This window comes from Polyodon spathula, chromosome 19 (assembly GCF_017654505.1).
Source record: "Polyodon spathula isolate WHYD16114869_AA chromosome 19, ASM1765450v1, whole genome shotgun sequence".
NCBI lineage: Eukaryota > Metazoa > Chordata > Actinopteri > Acipenseriformes > Polyodontidae > Polyodon > Polyodon spathula.
The window spans coordinates 22,998,281-23,020,923 of NC_054552.1; the positions used below are offsets into that span (position 1 = coordinate 22,998,281).

A 22,643-nucleotide genomic window follows, 5' to 3' on the forward strand; every position below is an offset into this window, starting at 1 on the left:
CCAAGTCTAATTTGTTAAGGACCTGCAAACAAAATGGAAGATTAGGATGTGAACTAATCCAGCCATATCAGTTAAGAAGTCACTCTTCTAATGTAACCTAGAAGTGACAACTTATTAAGCAGCAACCTGACACTTATTATGTATGAAACTAGACTAACAAGAATTACAACCGCAGGTGTAATAGGGGTTTTATAAATGAAAATCTGGTGGAATATTTCCATAAGGCAGTCTGATGAAATTAAAGTCACATAGGTGGGCCAGATGAGATCCTCCCAATAGTGCTCAAAGACATGAAAGAAGTTATTTACAAACCACTAACCAAGACTGTGCAACAGTCTCTTGACACAGGGGTTGTACCGATAGACTGGAGAATTGCAAAAGTAATATTGATCAACAAAAAGGGAAACAAAACCAAACCAGGTAACAGATCAATAAGCCTGACTTCTATTATATATAAACTAGTGTAAGATCCAAAATGGAAGATTACCTATATGGTAAGAGTACCCTGGGAGACAGTCAGCATGGTTTTAGGAAAAATGAGATTGTGCCTAATTAACCTGTTTGACTTCTTTGAGGATGCAGCAGACAATGGACAATTGCAAAACATATTGACATGGTTTATTTAGATTTCCAGAAAGTTTCTGACAAAGTCCCACGTAAAAGATTAATTCTCAAACTGAACGCAGTAGGAATTCTAGGAAATGCATGCACATGGATTAGGGAGTGGTTAACATGTAGAAAACATAAAGTACTGATTAGAGAATAAGTCTAAAAATAGAGCAAGGTAACCAGTGGAGTACCACAGGGATTAGCATTAGGTCCTCTGCTATTCCTAATCTACATTGATGACTTAGATTCTTGTATAGTAAGCAAACTTGTTCAAGTTGCAGACAACACAAAAATAGGAGGAATGGCAAACACCGGTGCAGCAGCAAAGGTCGTTCAAAATATTCTATACAGCATTCAGAACTGGGCAGACACATGGCAAATTACATTTAATAGAGAAAAGCGTTTAGGGTTCGGCACACAGGCAATAAAAACATGCATTATAAATATCATATGGGAGATACTGAAATTGAAGAAGGAATCTGTGAAAAAGACCTAGGAGTTTATGTTGACTCAGAAATATCTTCATCTAGACAAAGTGGGGAAGCTATAAAAAAAAAAAGGCCAACAAGATGCTCAGATATATAGTGAAAAGTGTTGAATTTAAATCAAGGAAAGTAATGTTAAAACTTTACAATGCATTAGTAAGACTTCATCTAGAATATTGTGTTCAGTTCTGGTCACCTCGCTACAAAAAGTTTATTGCTGCTCTAGAAAGACTGCAAAGAAGAGAGACCAGAATTATTCCAGGTTTAAAAGGAATGTCATATGCAGACAGGCTAAAATAATTAAATCTGTTCAGTCTTGAACATAAACTATGCGGCGATCTGATTCAAGCATTAAAAAAATTCTAAAAAGGCATTGACAGTGTCGAACCAAGGGACTTTTTCGACCTGAAAAAAGAAACAAGGACCAGGGGTCACAAATGGAGATTAGATAAAGGGGCATTCAGCACAAAAAATAGGAGGCACTTTTTTTTTTTTTTTTTTTAACAGAGATTTGTGCAAGTCTGGAACCAACTCCCCAGTAATGTTGTTGAAGCTGACACCCTGGGATCCTTCAAGATGCTTGATGAGATTCTCAGAACAATAAGCTACTAACAACCAAACGAGCAAGATGGGCCGAATGGCCTCCTCTCATTTGTAAACTATGTTCTTTCAGTCATATCCTTTTATCTTCCTTAACCAACCAAAAAACAACAACTGAGGTTCATTTCCTCACAACACTTCTACTTAGCACACGTGTGTCTGATTTGTTCAATCACTATTTGTTTTAAGTTACAAAAGCTTTACAAAAAAAAAAAAAAAAAGGTATTTCACCCACAAAAAGGCTTCCAAGCCCAATGGACTCTCCTCTTTCTAGTCAGTGGAGCTCAGCACAAAAATAGCTTCCTTTACCTGGAGTTATGCATTGAATCAATATGCCAACAGTCCCTTAAACATTCATTTATTTATATAAAAGCTACCGTTGTTTTTTAAGAGGAAGTAAACAGGACACCAAGTCCCTCTCGTCTCTCACACTCAAACACATTTCCTAATCAGCTCACCTCATGGTGTTCCAAAAACGGTAGGCCCCTTAAAGACACAGTGCTTCTCCAAACACAATTCCAGAAGTTTAGGGCTTGGAAAAATAAATATTCCTCACATCAGTTTATAAAGAAAATGAAATCCCAGAAATGTATTTCGTGAATATATAAAAGTTGCATCTACTTTTACAGTACTACTATAGTAAAATAGTTTCAGAAAAGATGGGCAAGACAGCAAGGTTTAATAAAGGACTGGAATCCATTGCCATTGGACACACACTCTACAAGACAGTTTTGTTGTAATTTTTTTATTTCAGCATAAAAAGGTTCAATTAATGGCATTTACAATTTTACATGAAAATGTAAAAGAAAAAAAAACATTGGTAATAAAATGCATTATTGAGCATCCCATATACAGTTAAAGACACTATCTTACTAACCCCATTGATTTTAAACATTAAACAGCAGTAAGAATTAGTAGAGGGAAAGTCAACAGTCTGTGTTTACCTAGGATCCTACGGTAAAAGTAAGAAAACTTGTTTGTAAATTCCTAGCATTTAATATGCAAAAACGCTTAGTTATTCAGTAGGAAACTGCTGCTGAGAAATGTAAAAGCAGTCACAATCAAATGCCATTTCAAAGCAGTTGCAAAAAAATTCTAAGCAAGCAAGAATTACATTCGCTGGCTGGTTTTTTGTCAAACAGTACTTTATTTTGACACCTGGCAGAGTGAACAAAAAGCAGCGAGGAAAGGAGTTTCTGACCTTACCAGTGCCCACTCTTCTCTTGAAGAACACATTTTAAATTATTACCATGTGTCACATGCCAACAGTGTTTAATAATTTATATAAATATAGTACACCCTCAGACCCTCAGTTCTAGATCTGTTTTTACCTCCATTATAACATTACAGGGACAGAAAAGTACTGATCAGGACGGCCTTTTTTTAATGTGCATACCTAAGTAATGTGTTGTTAACTGTACCATTCACTTCACAGGTTGCAATCACAGGAGAAAGTATCACTTTCTTGGCTAAATGCCCAGTGCTCAAATTATACCCAAATAAAAGAAACAAAAAAGCTCAATGCTGACCAATCCATTTATAAAAACTTTAATTTAGTAAAGGTTACCTTGAATGCAGTGATGCTTGTTCTTTGGGTCTTAAATTCACTTATAAAATAACAAATATTTCATGATTATAACTGAACCTAGTCCTGTCCAAGGAAAACAACAGCAGAATGGTGGTTTATTCAGAGTATCTATGATCCTATCAAATGTTTCTCTGACTAGGTTTGCTGCAATCCTATGAAAGTTGTTCTTACTGTGCCATGTACAGGAAAGTTATGAATGGGCCTTCTCGGCAATAAGGGAAGGGAAAAGACAAGCACAGCAAACAGCACTGAATTCATCACTGTATGCTGTTGTCTTTTTTTTTTTTAGCAGAAAAAAGCTACTGTGATTTTAAATACAGACTGCTGAGCTAACTTAAGCAATCTGGTGTTGTAAACGGATAGCTCCACATCAGACATTCTGATAACATGCAACGATACTTAAGCAATACTGACATCAGGTTTTTTTTTTGTTTGGTTTGTTTTTTGGTTTTTTTAAAAATTAATTTTCTTAATAAAAACTCACTTCTTTTGGGGAAAATTGAATCAAAATGACTAATGGATTTGATATAGTCTGCAGATATTTAACAAGATCTACAAGGCAGATGCTGAATTGCTGTCTTTCTTCAGGCTGCTTGGTGTACACCATTAAACATCAGTACATTAATGTTAATATACTTTAACTGCACTAAATTGCAGCAGAAGAGAGACATCTTTAGACTGCCTGATGCAAACCTGGATGTTAAAGGGTATACACCAACTCAGCTCAGACACAACACAAAACAAATCCTCTACAAATACAACCAGAGCATGTATAGCATCCACCAAGTGTAGATTTCTTTAAAAAAAAACAGGACTAGATAATGTTCAGCTTGCTTTAAACACACTGTATGTCTAATGGTGTATAGCAGGCTTCCTCTACAATAAGCTTTAAAGATTATATAAATTCACAAATACAGGGGCAAAATATGAATCCTATTACAACATAGCAGTTTGACCCATTCTAGTTTAGTAGTCACACTTTTAAGTTAAAAGTAAAAACACATCCAGTACCTAGAAAGGTACAAAACTGTCAAGGAGTCATATTTCATCCCTGTATATAAGGAAAAAACATGAAACTCGTCATACAAACCTCAGAATCCCACACATTTTGGGACATTTTTACATTAGCCCATTGTGGGACAGCACCCAGAATCAGATGCCAGGTAAGGTTTTCCAACTGGCTGGCTTAACGTCTTTTAAACGTACCTTACTTTTCTATGCCAGTGTCACACAGCTCTCAATCTGCCATTCCTGTCTTTCATTTCTCACCACTGTAGAAGAGGACTTCCCAAACCAGAATATACTAATGGCACGGTCACCACAAACGGTGCAGAACGTACACACTCTAATCCAGGAACAACAGCCATGCTTGTTAGGATTCATGTCTAACCCTCTTCAATACCACTTTATAAAATGAAGCAGCAAACTCTGCCTTTAAACAGCTATTTGTTCAATCAAAAGGCACATTCCTTTCTCACCCATAACAACATTTAGATGTTCACGATATTTTAAAAAGTTTTATGTCATGATTACATTGTCTGTGTTCTTTCAGCATTACACTGTATGCTACTCCCCCTTAGCACATGCACTAACAAACCCTTCAAAATAGCTCACCCTTTGATAACAGAGACTAGAGAATATGTGTTCTATAATTCTGAGTTCCTTCTTGGAACTCCAAAAGGGGGGGAAAAAAAGAGGGTAAATACATGAAGGAAGATTGCCATCACCAATGATTTGCCTTTAAAAAAAAACACATTCAATTAAATCAGAATTACAGGAGTGTCCTTTGGAGGGGAAATGCGAATGAAGTTTTTAAAAAATGCTGCAAATTCAGTATGCTAAATTCACTGCTGCTGTGGAAGCCCATTCCCAAGAAGTATTTGTCTGTTTAAAAATCCAATATTTTGCTGCTTTGGATGATCACTTTTTTGAAAAAGAAGTTAATCCAAGTACACTGGGTGAGGTCAGACATAGCATCTTACAGCTGCCACCAGCTGTGTTCTTTTCTTTTTTACAGCAGTTTTACAAAGTGGCATACTGACTTTATAACCGCCCTGCATATTAAAACAAAAACACTCCTGATATTAAGAGCAAACCAAGTCAAAGATACGTAGGTGCACAATGCTTAGAGTTTTTACTTTCGTGAAAGTGCATCTTTTTAAAATAGGCAGGAGGGAGCCGACAAGGTGGCCAGGCCCAGCCCCACTAGTTCCCTTGCTGGAAGGCGTTCTGGGCCGCAGTGGCAGCAGCTGTGGAAGCGGCACTCTGGAAGGTTCTGTTCGTGAAAACGCCCTGTGAGAACTCCTCCTGGGCCTTCTGGAAGCTGGCACCGGTCCGTCTGTACTTCGAGTGCACCTGAAACGCACCAGTTTATTAGTTTCTATGAGCCACTTTGGGAGAAATAAAAAAAAAGTCCCCACCCAGGGCCTTTGCTCACTAAATATCGAGGTATCCCTGAATAAGTGAATTGTCTCCTAAATCGAAATACACCACCCACTCAATATATCGTGGGTGTCAGGGTCCAAAACAAACACAGAGAGAGAGAGGAGAGACGTGATACGGAGATAGAACCATAGCAAAACAAATAGGCTAACAAATACTCCCTTATTTTATTGGGGACATCAGGGTCCAGTATAAATCCTCGACACAACCCGCTTTCTCATTTTTCATATAAAAAGCAGCACACCATTTTAATTCGTACTGTGGAGAGTAATTGCTTCTCATCAACTTAAGTCTCCAATTAATTTTGCAAATCTTCCTCTCCTTTCTCAAATGCCCAAACCGCTCCATTCCCAACATAGGAGGCGTGTTACTAGGGAGCTGACGTCACTGTCCTGTAACTTTTGCTAGTACATGGTTTAAAAAAACGATGATATTTAATTTGATATTTATTGTGCAATGCGTGTGTATATGATAACAGTACGGTATTAATGCTTTGTTTTTAATTGTTCTGTATATTTTAGTTTGTGATGTGCAGTATAAAATAAAATGAACAGTAATTCTAAGTGAAATTATATATGCATAGTGCAGGTAAGACATGCACAGTTAGACAGTAAAAATGGGGAGCCAACATCAGGACTGCAATATATCCGAATCTGCAGTACAGAGAGGGGCGATATAACGAGGGGTGGGTGTATATGCAAAATATTTTTATTTAAAATCTGACCCACAGATGGAGTGGTACCCCAAATATTATGTTAATGTAATGGTGTTGCACACACTGGATAATTTGATTATTCAGATCAAGCTCTCCACATCTGAGGGTTGTTGACGTTGCTCCAAGTGAAGAAACAGCCCCTTGGATTTGTGGCGATTGCTGTCTAAGAAAAGCAGCAGTCATTGCAAAACCAAGCAGCTGTTTTTTTCACTTGTTTCACTTTGAATGGAAAATTAGCCCAATCAGCACTAATGACCCTCACCCCTAACTCAGCACCTGATTTTTGAAAGCCCAGTCTGAAAAATCAAATAACTGGTGTGTGCAGCACTTTCATTTAATTTAAATATAAATTTACAAATATAATTTTTGTAACTTTTTTGTTATACAAAATGCTGATAGATCTGCCTCCGTTTATCTGGTAACATAATATACATCAGTAAAAGTAAAGCTTACATAAAATCACACATTTTCAAATTTCTCCCAAGAACATGCTAAACCCTCTGTAATTGGTAAGGTGCAAGTGCTCTGTTGTAAATCAGATTACATACCATCTTTAGCAGGATGATTGCCATGACCGCGCAGGCAGTGAAGAAACCAGCCACCACCATCATGATGATAGCTACAGCATTGTTGATGCCAATCACAGACAAGGCAAGAATCCAGCCACTGCAATCAAACAGTGAGAGCAAAAAATATTGTCAAAGTATCAGTCGAACAGAAACCCTCAATCCTCACACAATTGTAAAAAGAATATAAATACATAAATATATAGTAATACCTGGAGACAGTAGCCAGAAGAATGCTTACTCACACACACACACACACACACACTAGGAAGCAGGGGAGATACAACATACAGCCAGAGCACAGAGATGTGTGGAGTCTCAGGACCCCGTAGCGCACTCACCTGTTACCCCAGTGAGGGATGCCGACTGCCTGGATAATATAGATGGCCGTTTGAATGAAAAAGACAAAAAAGAAGAAAAAGAAATTGAAAGAACTGTCGGACCTGAAAAACAAACCGAAAAAATGGCCAATTATTTATACTTTTTTGTACAGAACACGGTCAAGTCTTTATAAAGCTCAATATGCAATCTAATTGGCAGGACTAAACACTAGCACTCACCTAAAGGCTTTGTAGACAGGCCTGTACCAGCAGACGAATGCACAGGGGGTAAAAAGAACAAACCACAGGATTGCCAAGCCAAAATCGACCCCGTTGCTGCTGCTTACAGTGAATATCGCCAGGCATGCCAGCAAGTTCAGGAACAGAGTAACTGAGTGAACTAGGAACGAAAAGAAAACTGCATTCATTATTATTTTCATATTTTTTATTTAATTCCAAGTATTTTTTTCTCCACGGTATACATTATAACTAGACTTGAGTGCATTAGCTCCATAATTACTGCTGGAAACCATACTGGACCATTTTTTGGCTGTGCCAAATTCACAAATAACCACAAGCTATGGACAACCTTGCAGAATGAAAAGTTCAAAATAACATTCTGACATTGTGTAATGAAAGTTCACAACATTAAATACGTGCTCCATTTAGTAAGCACTACAGAATGTACTAAAATAAACAGCCCAAGTAACGACAAAGCAAAATAATAGGAATGGCAGCTCTGACAGAATAGTAGTAATAAAATTGATATCTTAAAAAAATGTAAAGAGCAGTAATCAACCAGAAGTATATACGAAGCATGCTTTGTTCGCGGTTTCTAAAATATGGCGGGGCGATTAAAACAAATGTGGCCACAAAACAGTGCATTTTTTATTGGTTGACACCAACTACCAAAAGGACAATGTAAAATCTTAAAACCCTATATATCACCCCTGCAGACAGATTTATTTCAATGAATTTAAGTCTATATCAGATTCTTAGTGCATCTTGGTTTGCTCAGGCTGGTAACAATGACTTGATACATTTGTATATAAATACATAAATAAAGCTTCTACTTACACATCCACAGGTAGTACATCATCTTGCATGTCCTCTGGAAATCTGGGGGAATGTCCTCAGAAAAGTCCTGGTAGAAGCAAGGCTTCACTGGAAATATCCTTGGAAGAGGTGGCCAGTTGTTTTCTCTGGCTGTAAAAGACAGATCTGTCTGAAATCACTATTCTCAATTTTTTTCTTTACCAATTTATCACACAGTTTATCAATCCATCTGAGCTCTCTCTTCACCCACAAAACATGTACTCCAAACGGCAGCAACTTAACAAGCCACTGGGGACCTCTATTTGTCTTTTCTATAAAAGGTATTCTTTGGTCTTACAATAGAAGACTTCCAATTGCCTATCAATAAAAACATACATTTTCTTACAAGCCACCAAAAACTTATTTTCTAAGACTACAGAATCTGCAAACTGTGCGCACTGCATGCTTTCTTTGCAGAAAAACGAAGTGCACTCACTAGACCCCGAGCTCTTGTTTTGGATTTCCCGTTCCCTGCGGTCCAGCTCCGCTGCTTTCCTCTCCAGCTCTTCTTGCTGTCTCAGGAGGTTTACCTGGGCCGCTGCAGCTGTGGACTAGTAATGTAGAAAACATCAGTTACTGCAAGATATATTTACCTGCAGACAGATTTATTTAACTGAATTTGTGTGAAAGTCTTCTCAGATTCTTAGTGTATCTTGGTTTGCTCAGGCTGGTGACAGAATGGTCTAGCAGATCCTAGGTTTGGAAACAGTGCACCTCTTCGGGGGTTCAGGGCCCTACTGCGAGCTGGCAGGAATCGTGTCCTTCAAAAAAGTCATTAAGCAAACGATACAAAACAAGTATGAAGAAGAAGTGAACTTTGTTTCTGCAGAGGCTTCTTATGATCTTTGTTTTAAACTTGTAGGGAACGGGTGGCAGTCATAAATGTCAAAATCAAATAGATCATGTCATATTGCTGGTTAAAACACAGCATACCTGTTTTTTCTTATGGTTGTTACTATATTCACAATTTCTGAGAGTTTACTGTACCTGCACACGAGTTTCTCACCTTGTCCTTCTCTGAACTAAAGTGATCTGATATTAATAATCGTGTTCCATAATACACATCCACTGGCCCTGAGTTTGCAATTAGATGCCTGAGCTTCCTAAACAGTAACACCTGTAATACACAATTGCTTGGAATTTACTGAAATTCAAAACGTTAAGCTGCCAGGAAGAAGTAAAATTAATGAATGTACAGATAAAATCCATATCTCTGACATCTTTCTGAACAGAGTGCTGCTGTACCTTTACAAATATAACACGCAATAAAAGTGTGGTTTTTAACTCTACAGCAGTTAACTCTCACTGACAAACAAATGGATTCCTTCTGTAAAGCTCGGGGCCCCCATCCAGAACTCTTCATCTATTGAGTGTCAGTTTTGAGTGTCAGCAGACAGCCCTTAGTTAGCTATGATTGGCGGGCCCCGATTACCTCAATGGAAGTGGGCGAGGCAGAGGGAATGATTGACACTTTGTGCTTGCACAGTTCAAGTAAAATGTATTTAAATAAACTGTGTAGTAAAAGTATACAGCTCAAATAAAGATCTTGCACACCCTAGGGTAAACTGAATTTCCATTTAAGGGAAGCTGTTTTTCTGTACAAGGCTCAAATAAAGAAATTAATTTCAATTTAAGGTATGCCGTTTTTTGTCCTTGAGTAAATTGAATTTCGATTTAACACTACAAGCTCTGCAGCAGTCATTTTGGCGGTTTTTGGTTTTAAAATGTAATTTTTTCCAGTTGTGTAACACATATGGGGTTGCATGTTCACACACTTTTCTGTCCGTATGTATTAAATAGTCTCACAAACCATGAAACATGGGAGTGCGGAAATAAAGGAGATATATTAAATTGTACCAAAAGGCATCGGGAGCTGTCACATTTACGGCCACACAGAAAACAACTGTATTGTGATTATACAAAACGGTACTGTACTTTATTATTTTTATTTACCAGTTTGCAATGTGCTTAGCTGCAATTAGATTAGTTAGTCTACTCTCTGTCTGAGTGAATGACGGACAGCCTATTGTTTTTCCAATCAGCCTTTTCAAAGGCTGGCGTCTGCTTGCCAGCTGTGCTATTTTGTTCAGTCAATTAGCATTGGGACTAGTTAAAATAAATTCCAAAGACAGTGGAGTTTTACAATGCAAGAAAATATGGATATTGGATCAGATGACATGGAAGTATTCAGTGAAAGCTGGCTCCCGACAGTGGCCTTTTCAGGTGTTTTACAATGTATTGGACCTAGCAACCATCAACTCCTGGGTACTTAAAGAATGCATGGAGAACAATTTACCAGGGAGAGAATATATTTTAGTTAGCACAGGAGCTTTGCAAGAAACATTTGAAACAAAGGGAGACTACCAAGTGTGTATCCACAGGTGAAGCTGGCAACCCCACTAAGAGCCAGAAGAGACACCAATGGCAGGTTGGCAAGAGCAATAAAAATAAAACTTTGGGCAGAAAGGCAGCGTGCAGAAGCGGATTATTTGTATTGACTGTGAACAGCCTTAGACTCATTAAAGAAATTTGACTTTTTTTTTTTTTTTTTTTTTTTATAACTTCTTGTGCCGTGCACTTCTGTAAAATGTTTTCTTCGAAGTTTATTCATCTACGTTGTTCAGTTGCTTTTGTGCATCTGATAATAAACTGATTGCTGTAGAAAAATAAAAAATGCATCGCTATCATTTCAGTTTTATAAATATGTATGTTGGTCTATAATATGCTTCGGTTGTTCAGATGTTTATGTAACATACTCGATGATAAAAATTTTTTTTTAAAAACAAACAAAAAAAAACAAAATTACAGCCGACTGTTTCTCCTTTTGTTATACTATTTACAGTGTTTTGAATACAGCCTTCAGAAAGACTGCTGCGGGGCTTTTAGGTATGAGTTCATCTCCAGTCCTTCTAGTGTTAAGGTATGCTGTTTTGTTGTTAATAGACTCATTTGTTGTTAATAGATGAGTTTGCATTATATTACTTACTTATTGTTACTTTCACCTCTCATACAAATATACTACAAGTGCAAAATCAAGCTGCTGTATGACCGGATGATTCCACAGGAGCTGGCTTAGATCTCAGATGGCTCTGTGGTGCAAAGCCCAGAAGTGGGCATGAAAATCAAGATAGGTAATCAGAGTTGGATACCCCGATTAGAAGGCAGCACTGACCTGCGGGCTGGGCTCAACTGAAGGCTGCAACACGGCTGGCTGAGAAGGCATAACCTGAGCAGGAACTGTGGTCTGTGCTGGATTAGTCTATAGAAACAATAGAAGAATACCATTAAAAATAAGGTCAACTTGTCAAATTCTGTTGGTTATAAAATTTCAACCTGCATCTTTTCAATCATAGTTTAACAGTAAAAAATGAATTAATAAGCTACTGTACAGTCAGACTGTAAGAAAAAGTAAATAAATGATCTGTTCTTGATCATTTCACAGTGTTTCCTTGAGGAGTCTTACAATATATATGAAAAAAGAAAACAAACAGAAACATACCAGCTTGGAGTTTTCAGTAAATGGATTAAATCCTTCAATTCCATCTGAACTAGAATTGGTCAGCTGTGTAACCGAAGGATCCTGCAACAAAGAACATCTTAATTACTATAACAGTACTGTATTTATCTATAAGGAGGAATTGTGCCCAAATTTGGAGTGAAAATCTATTGCATCCATGTATACCTTTTTCCAAATAAAAACATTACAAGTTTTAAAGTGTAGATATTTCATTCGGGCAATCCTAAAAAGCATACAGTTAAGATTACAGATAATCTCTCCCCATATTTAAATGAGAGAAGCCTGCAAACAGAACTATTTGATCCTGGATTCTGAACACTTTAGACACTATTTGTCATCCATAACAGCTAGTTCCACCGTTGATTTGTCTTTGCTTCTGCCTAATTATAATAATACAGACAACATCATTAGAATCGACAAAGTGGACAATACTGTAGCTATTCTTTGATTTTTTGTGCTAGGACTGTAGAAGGACTGAGTTTTGGTCCGAGTGACGGAGTGGCAGAATTCAAGGAGAGGGGAAGCTTGTGTTGTGTGTCTCCACAAACGTAAAAGAAAAGAAAAGTAAAACTGCAGTTTCTGACTACATTCCAAGGGTGTGGTGTACAAACAATTAAGTCTGGTACTGGTATTACAATACAGTACTATATCTCTCAATAACTAAAATTAGGGCACTCCCTGTCTTACTGGTTTTACAAGCCAGTAAGACAGGGAGACAGCACAGCCCCACAGAACCACACCAGGTGGAAAGACTAGTTTACTTTAGATGCTTTTATGGAAATACAGGGGAAATGAAGACATCCTGCTTTGGATACTTCTCGTCGGTACAAAAAACCTAGAAAAATAAACAAAACGTCTTTTGTTTATTACACTAAACTTATTACTAAACTTTTTCATTAATAAATAACTGTTTTTCAAACTGCAACCATTCAAACGTCTTCATTGTATTGTACATCAGTGGTTCCCAATACTGGTCCTGGGGACCTCCTGTGGCTGCTGGTTTTCATTCCAGCTGAGCTCTCAATTATTAACTAGACCCTTAATCGAACTAATAATTTGCTTAATTAGACCTTTCTTATCGCGTTCAGCTCTTAAACAGCTGCAAAGTTTGTTACTTATAAAATGTTATAGCCGACTTGAAACTGTTTATGAGCTGAAAACAGTTCAAAGTGGTCTAACTAAGCAAATGACCACTTCAATGAATAATATATATATATATATATATATGCATATATATATACATATACACATATATATATATATATATATATATATATATATATATATATTTTTTTTTTTTTTTCATTTATTTGATTGAGACCATGTGCAATAAAAACATTAATGATTAAAACACACGATGCATCGCACCCAAGTTAGCTACAGCTAATTTACATTGGAGGTACCACATATGTGTTCGTGTTCACATTTTAAATCTTGCTAATTTCATTTGGTCAATGTGGTCTGCGGGTTCAAATTTATTTAACCAAATGAAATCCCCCTGGTGATCAGGCATCCATGCAAGCCAAGCATAACCAAATGATTAGTCAGGGTTTTAGCAATGAGTGCAAACAAAGTGAAAATGGTACTTATTTGGTAATCCTGGTTTACAGAATGACTGTATAATACTGTATACAATACTCTTACAAATTCACTTTGGACCTTCAGGTTGCTGTTCTGCAATAACCAAAGTTAAATTACCAGAAGCTTATCCCCACTGACCTCGTTTGTAACATTAGTAAGCAGGTGGTGACATTAACAGGAGTGATATGACGTGTTACGTGCTTAACCTAGTTAAAAAAGGAGAGGAACAATATGAACATCGAGGTCGGAATAAGAAATCAGCTCCATTTCCTGTGCAAGACGTGGCCAGCTGGTGCAGTATGCACACCCTACAGGTAAACTAAGCTCCAGATAACGAGATGTTGGAATTGGGCCCTGCCCAGTTTTACAAACAGAAAAAGTTAAATCGGTCACCTCAGTCTAATGTTCCTGGCCTAATCGTATCTACAAAACTATGTTTATTTCAAAGAAGAAAAAAGTACCATACTGAGACGAAGAAAAGCAAAAGGACATCAACTTGTGCATTAAGAGCAGCTTCTCTAAAAATGAAATCAGAGGCTGTAAGAAAGCAGCTAATAAAAACCTTGTACCTTTTAATAGATTGGTCTGTGGTTAAACATACAAGTGCTTGTTTTACAAGGATATGTTGAAGCCCTGTTTATTCTACAGCTTTGTGCTTTAGCTCTAGGTTCTGAGATCTTAGATCCCTTCTCACAAAAATGCAAGTAAATGGAGAAGAAACAGGTACCAACCCCAACCCTTAAGACTCTACTCAAGCAGTGTGTGCCACAACGGGTATGAGTTACAAGGTCAGAATTAGGCAACAAAGTTGCTTTTACACAGGGGCAAATTTGCAAAAGTTTTTATTTAGTCATTTAATTGCATTCAGAAAAGCATATCGGCTTTGCACCTGATGTAACAGATTTCTCAAGTTAACTGGGGGTGATCCACAGCGCTTACAGCATCGCCTCAGGCATTAATGAGTCAACTATCTTTTGCATCATTGTTTTATCACAACATTGAACCTACATATCCTCATTCCATTCTTTTTTTTTCAAGCTGGGTGTGTGAACATGTCCTTCACATTTGCCACAATGAATAAAACCATTAACTACATCCAGTAAAGCCGCTGTCAGTATCATTTGTTTAGCAGATGGACCAGGACGTTACATGCCATTAGGAGCTTGTTATCCTACAGTAGCATGACAACTCCACTAAAGCCCCTTTCACACTGGCATGCTCTACTTAGGTCAGGACCCGGTGTCATGCAGTTCGGTGATTCAATTTCACACTGCTTTTGATAAAGCAGGGTTGACCTGGGTGACAGACGCAAGTAAACAATGTGTACCAATGCCCCCCGGAAGCAGCTTGTTACAGACGCTTCCATCCAAGCTTCTCTGGATTGAACCGTCGGCCCAAATGTTGTTTCTACATCCTTGCTGTAGTCTGGCTCACGATGTGTCCCAATCAACATAAAATATGGCTAAACTGAACAAACAGAAATGTTCCCTGCGGAATTGAAACCTTCATGCAGGTGTGGCGGTTTGTTATTTCGTTGGCAGTCACGCATTTTGTCTCGCTCAAACCGGGTCAACCCACATCGCTGGGACCCAGGTTAACCCGGGTGTTGGAAAACATGGATTGAGAATTGATTAGGGGTTTGCTACGCATGTGGACTAGCAGAGCTATACTGGTGTTCTTTTCTGAAAAGAGACTAATATTGCAGATAGCAGACTGTTTGGTTAAAATTGCATGTACTGCTAACCACTGATAGAGACGATGCGTCTACAAACTGCCCAACAATGACTGCAAGCTAATGAGATAACAATGCTGTGGACTAGAAGGGAACAGGCTCTAGACTTCAGAGAGATCAAAAGAGATAATCCCACTGGCATCAAAGGGGGTCGCAAGGAGATAACAAAAGGCAGATGTATGGACCTTTTGTCTCCAGGAGTGTGAAGAATGCACTGAGTTCAGAGGTTGTCACATTAGACTACACACACACACACACACACACACACACACACACACACACACACACACACTAAATTAACAGAATAAAGTGTTGTACCTTGACCATTGGTTAAGTGTAAGAGAAAGGGGAGGTGGACCATCTATACAGAAGGGTATTTAATGTCACGCAAACATTGTAATTTTGAGTGTTGTTTGTCCTGTACCTGGGACCAGACTCCCTGCATATTTCAATAAACCTGGCAACTGATTGAAGAAAAGGACTCTGTGCATTTTCTTGAATCTACTTAATCACCATCATTTTTTGTAAGTTACTTCACCGGGTACGGCCCAGGTACATGGTATCACACTATGCAGACCCAGGCATTAATGATGCAACGTTCTACCTATAACATTCTCTGCAGTTTTTCCTCCGCCTCCCTGAACTCAAAAAGTGACTTTTGACTCAAGTTTAGATATCATGAGATGCAGGTCACAATATATAGTGCAACCTAACGGAATACTGGGCAACAAGATTATGCTGTAAAGGTCATCCCTAGTCCACAAAATGAAAAACAAATTTACCATAATGTAAAGTAGATCCTATTTTAAAAAATCAATATGATTTGCTCTGCATATTTTTTGAAAATCTGACTAGACTAGACTGTGTGCAGGGCAGGTATGGTTACCTCAGTACAGGTCAATATTGAGAGGTGTGACAGAAGGTATTGTAGGGCCATATGAAATCAACAATGTGGGGAACACGGACGGAATCGCGGAATTCAAAGAAGACAAATGGAATTAGGCACCCAAGGGCATTACCACAAAATCAGTTTAAACAAACAAAATATATATGTCTATCTTTTTAAAACTGCATTGAAATAGCAAGAGGCTTCAAGAAACACACGTCATGGGAACGCATGAAAAATATTTTTGTACCTCTCAGCCACCATACACGACTGTGATCTTAACTATAAAAAAGCGCTGCCTCTCGTGTCACTTCACTTGCTACTGTTATCAGTGGGGTGAAAATGACTGCCTATAAGTTATTCTGAGCAGATAGTACTACAAATACTGCTGCAGAATGTAGGGTCTAGTGGCTGCATTTTTTCTCCAAAGTTCTCAGGGAGATATTACTAAGTGCCTTTTAATTAAATTAGAATAAATCTAAATATTTAGGTTTTTACTTGCGTTGTTTGTCATTAATCATTAATGAAAACATTAAATCTATTTTGAAATATTATAGTTCAGCTTGTACTGAAAACAAACTACTAAAAAAGCCTACATTTATGTATTTATTTTTTTAATTTACAATGTTCCTAGTTTGTTTATTTTATATTGTGCCAATTTGTACCCTTTTTTCTGAAAGCACTTTGATTAACCGTTTAGAAAGGGGGGGGGGGTTGTCATATTTTTTTCATGCATTTCTAGCTTCATCATTGCTGTCAATGTATCAAACAGCGGAAATCTGGAAAAAATAAATTCTGAAAATTCAAAATAATAAAACTGATTTCATAGGGCCCCAGTGTTGTGCTACCACTGCTATGAAAAGGAGAACAATGCATACAGTAGCCCAGCAATCTAACATTTTTGTTCTAATAGTGAACACTACAACAATTACAAAACACAACTTGGCTACTATGGTAGGCCTATCATGATCTTAATTTCAGGTAAGCATCCATTTACTTGGCTCACTTCTTTGGAAATCAACTCATCACAAATCCTTTCTAGTATATACAGTGCCTTGCAAAAGTATTCAGACCCCTGACCAATTCTCTCATATTACTGAATTACAAATGGTACATTGAAATTTCGTTCTGTTTGATATTTTATTTTAAAACACTTAAACTCAGAATCAATTATTGTAAGGTGACATTGGTTTTTCTCAAGACACACCATCCCTACAGTGAAGTATGGTGGTGGGAGCATCATGCTGTGGGGATGCTTCTCATCAGCAGGGACTGGGCATCTTGTTACAATTGAAGGAAGAATGGAAAGAGCAAAATACAGGAAAATACTGCAAGAGAATCTGCTTCAGTCCGTTAAAAAACTGAAGCTTGGGAGGAAATTCACCTTCCAGCAGGACAATAATCCCAAGCACAAGGCCAAAGCAACATTGGAGTGGCTCAAGAACAAAAAGGTGAATGTCCTACAGTGGCCCAGTCAAAGTCCTGATCTCAATCCCATTGAGAATCTGTGGCACTATTTGAAAATTGCGGTCCACAAGCGTCATCCAACCAACCTGAACAACCTGGAGCAAATCTGCCAAGAATGGGACAAAATCACTCCGACACTGTGTGCAAAGCTGGTACATACTTACCCCAAAAGACTTAAAGCTGTTATTGCAGTGAAAGGTGGCTCTACCAAATATTAATGTGTGGGGGTTGAATACTTATGCAAGCAAGATATTTCAGGTTTTTATTTTTCTTAAAAATATTTCCCAACATAAAACCAATGTCACCTTACAATAATTGATTTTGAGTTTAAGTGTTTTAAAAAAAATATCGAACAGAACGAAATTTCAATGTACCATTTGTAATTCAGTAATATGAGAGAATTAGTCAGGGGTCTGAATACTTTTTCAAGGCACTGTATATATAAAAAAAAGGTGTAAAAAAAGTAGCAACCATTGGAATATGCGCTAAAACTTTAACTGACCCTTGCATACAATTACTGACTGGCTAACTGATAAACTTAAATTGTATTTCTTTTTTCTACATAAAGAAAAAATATATACAGTATATATAGTGTTTTCTTAATTGATTAATAAGAGTATGTGATCGATCAAATCACCCTGAGAGTTAGTAGGGTTTAAGAGCAGTGATTTGAGAGTTAGTAGGGTTTGAGAATAGTGGTCTCATAGTAGGGTTTGAGAGCAGTGGTTTGAGAGTTAATAGGGTTTGAGAGTAGTGGCTTCAGAGTTAATAGGGTTTGAGAGTTAATAGGGTTTGAGAGTAGTGGTTTAACAGTTAGTAGGGTTTGAGAGTAGTGGTGTGATAGTTAGCAGGGTTTGAGAGTAGTGGTTTGAACATTAGTAGGCTTTGAGAGTTAGTAGGGTTTGTGAGTAGTGATTTGAGAGTAGTGGTGTGAGAATAGTGGATTGAGAGTTAGTAGGGTTTGAGAGTAGTGGTCTGATAGAAGGGTTTGAGAGTAGTGGTTTGAGAGTTAGTAGGGTTTGAGAGTAGGGTTTGACAGTAATGGTTTGAGAGTAGTGGTTTGAGAGTTAGTAGGGTTTGACAGTAGTGGTCTGATAGTAGGGTTTGAGAGTTAGTAGGGTTTGAGAGTAATGGTTTGACAGTTAGTAGGGTTTGACAGTAGTGGTCTGATAGTTAGTAGGGTTTGAGAGTATGGTTTTAGAGTTAGTAGTGGTGTGAGTAGTTGTTTGAGAGTAAGTAGGGTTTGAGAGTAGTGGTCTGATAGAAGGGTTTGAGAGTTAGTAGGGTTTGAGAGTTAGTAGGGTTTGACAGTAATGGTTTGAGAGTAGTGGTTTGAGAGTTAGTAGGGTTTGACAGTAGTGGTCTGATAGTAGGGTTTGAGAGTTAGTAGTGGTGTGAGTAGTGGTTTGAGAGTAAGTAGGGTTTGAGAGTAGTGGTCTCATAGTAGGGTCTGAGAGTAGTGGTTTGAGAGTTAGTAGGGTTTGAGAGTAGTGGTCTGATAGTTAGTAGGGTCTGAGAGTATGGTTTGAGAGTTAGTAGGGTTTGAGAGTAGTGGTCTGAGAGTTAGTAGGGTTTGAGAGTTAGTGTTTGACAGTAGTGGTCTGAGAGTTAGTAGGGTTTGAGAGTAGTGGTTTGAGAGTTAGGGTTTGCCTATCTAGAGAACTACTTGTCCGTGTGATGAAAGTTGAAAGCACCTTTGGCACTACTTATTTGTCTTAGATCTGTAACGTGGATATCATGTTCATCTACTTTTTCCTGTTACTGATGGCTACAAATTAGAATTGTAAGTCACTGGCATAATTGTTTACACAAGAGTAATAAATTAGCACAGAGCAGAGAAGGAAGTTGCCCGCATTGTGAAATGACCATACATTTTAATTAATTTTAACAACTGTCTCAACAGAAATCAGTTGCAACTTAAAGGATCTGACCTCCCCAGTGCAAGATGTGCGATTACAATTAAAAACCCCCAAAATAATACAAGTAATATGTTGCTATATCTTATTCCCTAAACATTTTAAAACACTGCAACATAAAACTATACAAATAACAACATGTATTGCTAAAGCTGGTGATAAAGATGTCCAGTACCTACATTATCAGAACACACTAGTGTGTAACCATTATATTAACACAGACATACTACAGTAATAAATAAGACAATCACTGACTACCAAATAACAATACATCACTTGTCTTGAAATGGAAGCGGAGACCTCAAAATGAATAACACATTTCTTTGTGCAGTCTCTATAAATCCGAAATGAAAGATTCTTACAGCTCAGAATAGAAAACCTATCCGAATGCATGCATAGCATCTACTGCCATGTATTGTACTATTTGCATAGCAACTGCAGGAAGCTGCAAATCTGGCTTGGTATCCCCTGTACTTTGCCAAGCTGTGCCTGTCACTGCCAACAACACTTAACAGTGGAAAAGTGTGTTTCTAAAAAGTGCAATAGCACTCTGAAATATTGTCGGGTGTCAACATAAAACTGCATTTTGTAATAACCCTGCCGTTACAAGGCTTCCTGTAGCTTTCATAAGAAGTTTTCCTTCACTCCCTGCAGATAATCAGCCCACTAATAACACAAACATTCAATTAAAAATATCATCATGTAAAAAGGCCTTAATACAATAAGTGCCAGAGGGAATGGTAATGTTATAGAAATGGGTCTGAATTTAACTTATACATTTTAAAACCAAAAGTACCACACATAAACTAATAGAAGCATGGTCTTGTTGCAGGATTGAAGTATTTAAAATTTGTCACAGGACCACCCAGACATTTTGCAACTGGTCTCAACATTAAATCTTAATGACTCATGAAGAGCGGAAAGACCATCATTAACATATTCATTCATATATTTTCACAGAAATGAAAATACTGCAAATGTTAAAACATGCATTCATCTAACTTTAAACTTCAGTACCTGGACTAGTTTAGTATTTTAATCTGGCTCATGAGTGATACTCATTTTAAAGTGTGTGAGGGTGGGTAGCACCTGTCCTGAAAGACAAATCTTGCTTCGTGGAATGTAAACAAACTTGCTGGTAAACAAATTTTGCTTTCTTAAAGTACATCAAATATTTTTGGAAGAAATTAAAAACAGACACCAATATCATGATTGTGGGACATTGCAATCTACAGATGACAAATTACAATGCGATATTCTGAATCCACTACTTGCATAACAAAACTACATAACTGACCAATGAGGCATACAGCTGCTGTTAGTTTATTTTTTATTCGTAACCTTTAACGAAAGGCCCGATGTCTTGGAGGGTCTAGTATTGCCACTCACTACTTTGCAACTTATTTCATTATTTTATTGTGTGCAATTGCCATTTCAATGTGGTCTCATTGGATGTTAGCAATAAATTATGAGTACATTTTGCTTGACCAGTGTAAACGAAAAAAAAGTACCTAAAGCCTGTTTACATTGCATACACAAATACGTTGTTTATTCCCCTTTGTTTTTGTGGTGAACATAAACGTGTCCTTAATTATGACTTTGTTTTTCTGTAAAAAAAAAAAAAAAAAAAAAGATAGGAGTCATTTCACTGAGCGAACTACGAATGTGGTTAATTTCTTGAAATCAAAACAAAGCAATCGCACACTCAATATTTCCAGTTTAAGAATATTTTTGAGTCGCCGCAATCAAATCCCCAAGCTCTTTCATTGAGCGAACAACTGTGGTTAATTTATTTAAAGTAAGACTTTAACTGGTGCTACCACCTGATTTTCGCTACACAAAATGATTGAATTCATTGTTCGTTCTCTAAAGGACAATACAAGATAAACAGTTGTTTTTTCCCCCCAACCCTGGTGGTGTTAAACATCTTTCAGTTGTCTTCACAGGTTTGTCTTATTACCCGCAATAACATTTATACAGGAAATAACAACCCCCAAAAAGCAAACAGCGAGTAAGTGTTCTACTGGCTCCACAGTACTGACTTGCTTATTCTTCAATTTAAACCGCAGTATTAAACTACAGTATTAGATTTAAGTGTAAGAGAAAACGTTTTGAAATCTGTGACGGCGTACGTATGTAAGTAATTGATAATGTAAAGGGAAACACCTGCTTATGATGGCCATAAATTCATACAATCCATCTCCACCGACACTGCTGCGAGTACTGGCCTGAGTGATGAAGATGTTTAAATATTTCTGCCAACTTGTTTTTATTATTATTAAACACAGTTTCAATAATATATAACGCAACTCCATTTTCTTACAAGGCCTATCCAGAGTTTTAATAATTGATCACGCAATCAACCAAACTACTGGAACTACTTTCTCTCCACCTGAACGTACTAAAAGCCTTCCCCCTTCGCCTCCCGATTTGCAGAGGGGTAAATATCTCGCTATCTATTGGATAAGCGCTTGTCAGTCATGCCACGTCGCTCGCGGAATGTCTAGAGGCCCAGCCCAAGAATCAACGCAACAGGTTTCGGTGCTGCGTACAGATGTGTTTAAATGTTTTAGTTTTAATCAATACATTTTAAGACACTCAAATGTTTAAGGCAGTACCTGAAACGGGTTGACGTCCACTGGGTCCGCAAAAGGGTTGCTGTCGAATCCTGACATTTTCGGTTGTTTACTCTGGCTGCCCTATACAGAATAAACCCTCAGCCCTCTTTCGCACTTCTGTTTGTTTCTTTCACCAAGCACAACTTCCTGGAGACGAGCGCTGTGCGCATGCGCGTTTGGGTGTGACGACAGGGCTTGTCACTGCTGGGTCGTCTGGGGTGGGGAAAGTTAGCGTTGTGACCCGGTGCACTTATAAAACAAAAATACCACTTGCGTTGTTATAACATGTTTGATTTGAACATCTGTCTAGATTATTTCCATCCAAAGTTGCAAAATATATTCAAAACAAAACAAACAAACAGGTAAATATCACACCTGGTATTCTGCTAGTTAAAATGCCTCTCTACGCAATTCGATTTTAAATTTGAAAAAAACAAAACAAAGGTTGTTTTTTAGGGTTCTTTCTACATACAGTAAAAGGAGAATTTTACAGTTCATTATTACAA

At 37.6% G+C, this 22,643-nt stretch overlaps 1 protein-coding gene across 1 annotated transcript; it reads right to left on the reverse strand.

The window, feature by feature from the left end:
* Positions 1-2,424: 2,424 nt before the first annotated feature.
* On the reverse strand, positions 2,425-22,283 carry LOC121294383 (secretory carrier-associated membrane protein 2-like). The gene is made up of 9 exons (XM_041218013.1): positions 22,138-22,283; positions 11,920-12,000; positions 11,593-11,679; positions 8,857-8,971; positions 8,403-8,531; positions 7,566-7,725; positions 7,347-7,448; positions 6,988-7,105; positions 2,425-5,637 (listed from the first exon to the last, which is right to left on the reverse strand). The coding sequence occupies exons 1-9, from the start codon at positions 22,192-22,194 to the stop codon at positions 5,488-5,490; spliced, it is 999 nt and encodes a 332-aa protein (XP_041073947.1). The 5' UTR covers positions 22,195-22,283; the 3' UTR covers positions 2,425-5,487.
* Positions 22,284-22,643: the final 360 nt, after the last annotated feature.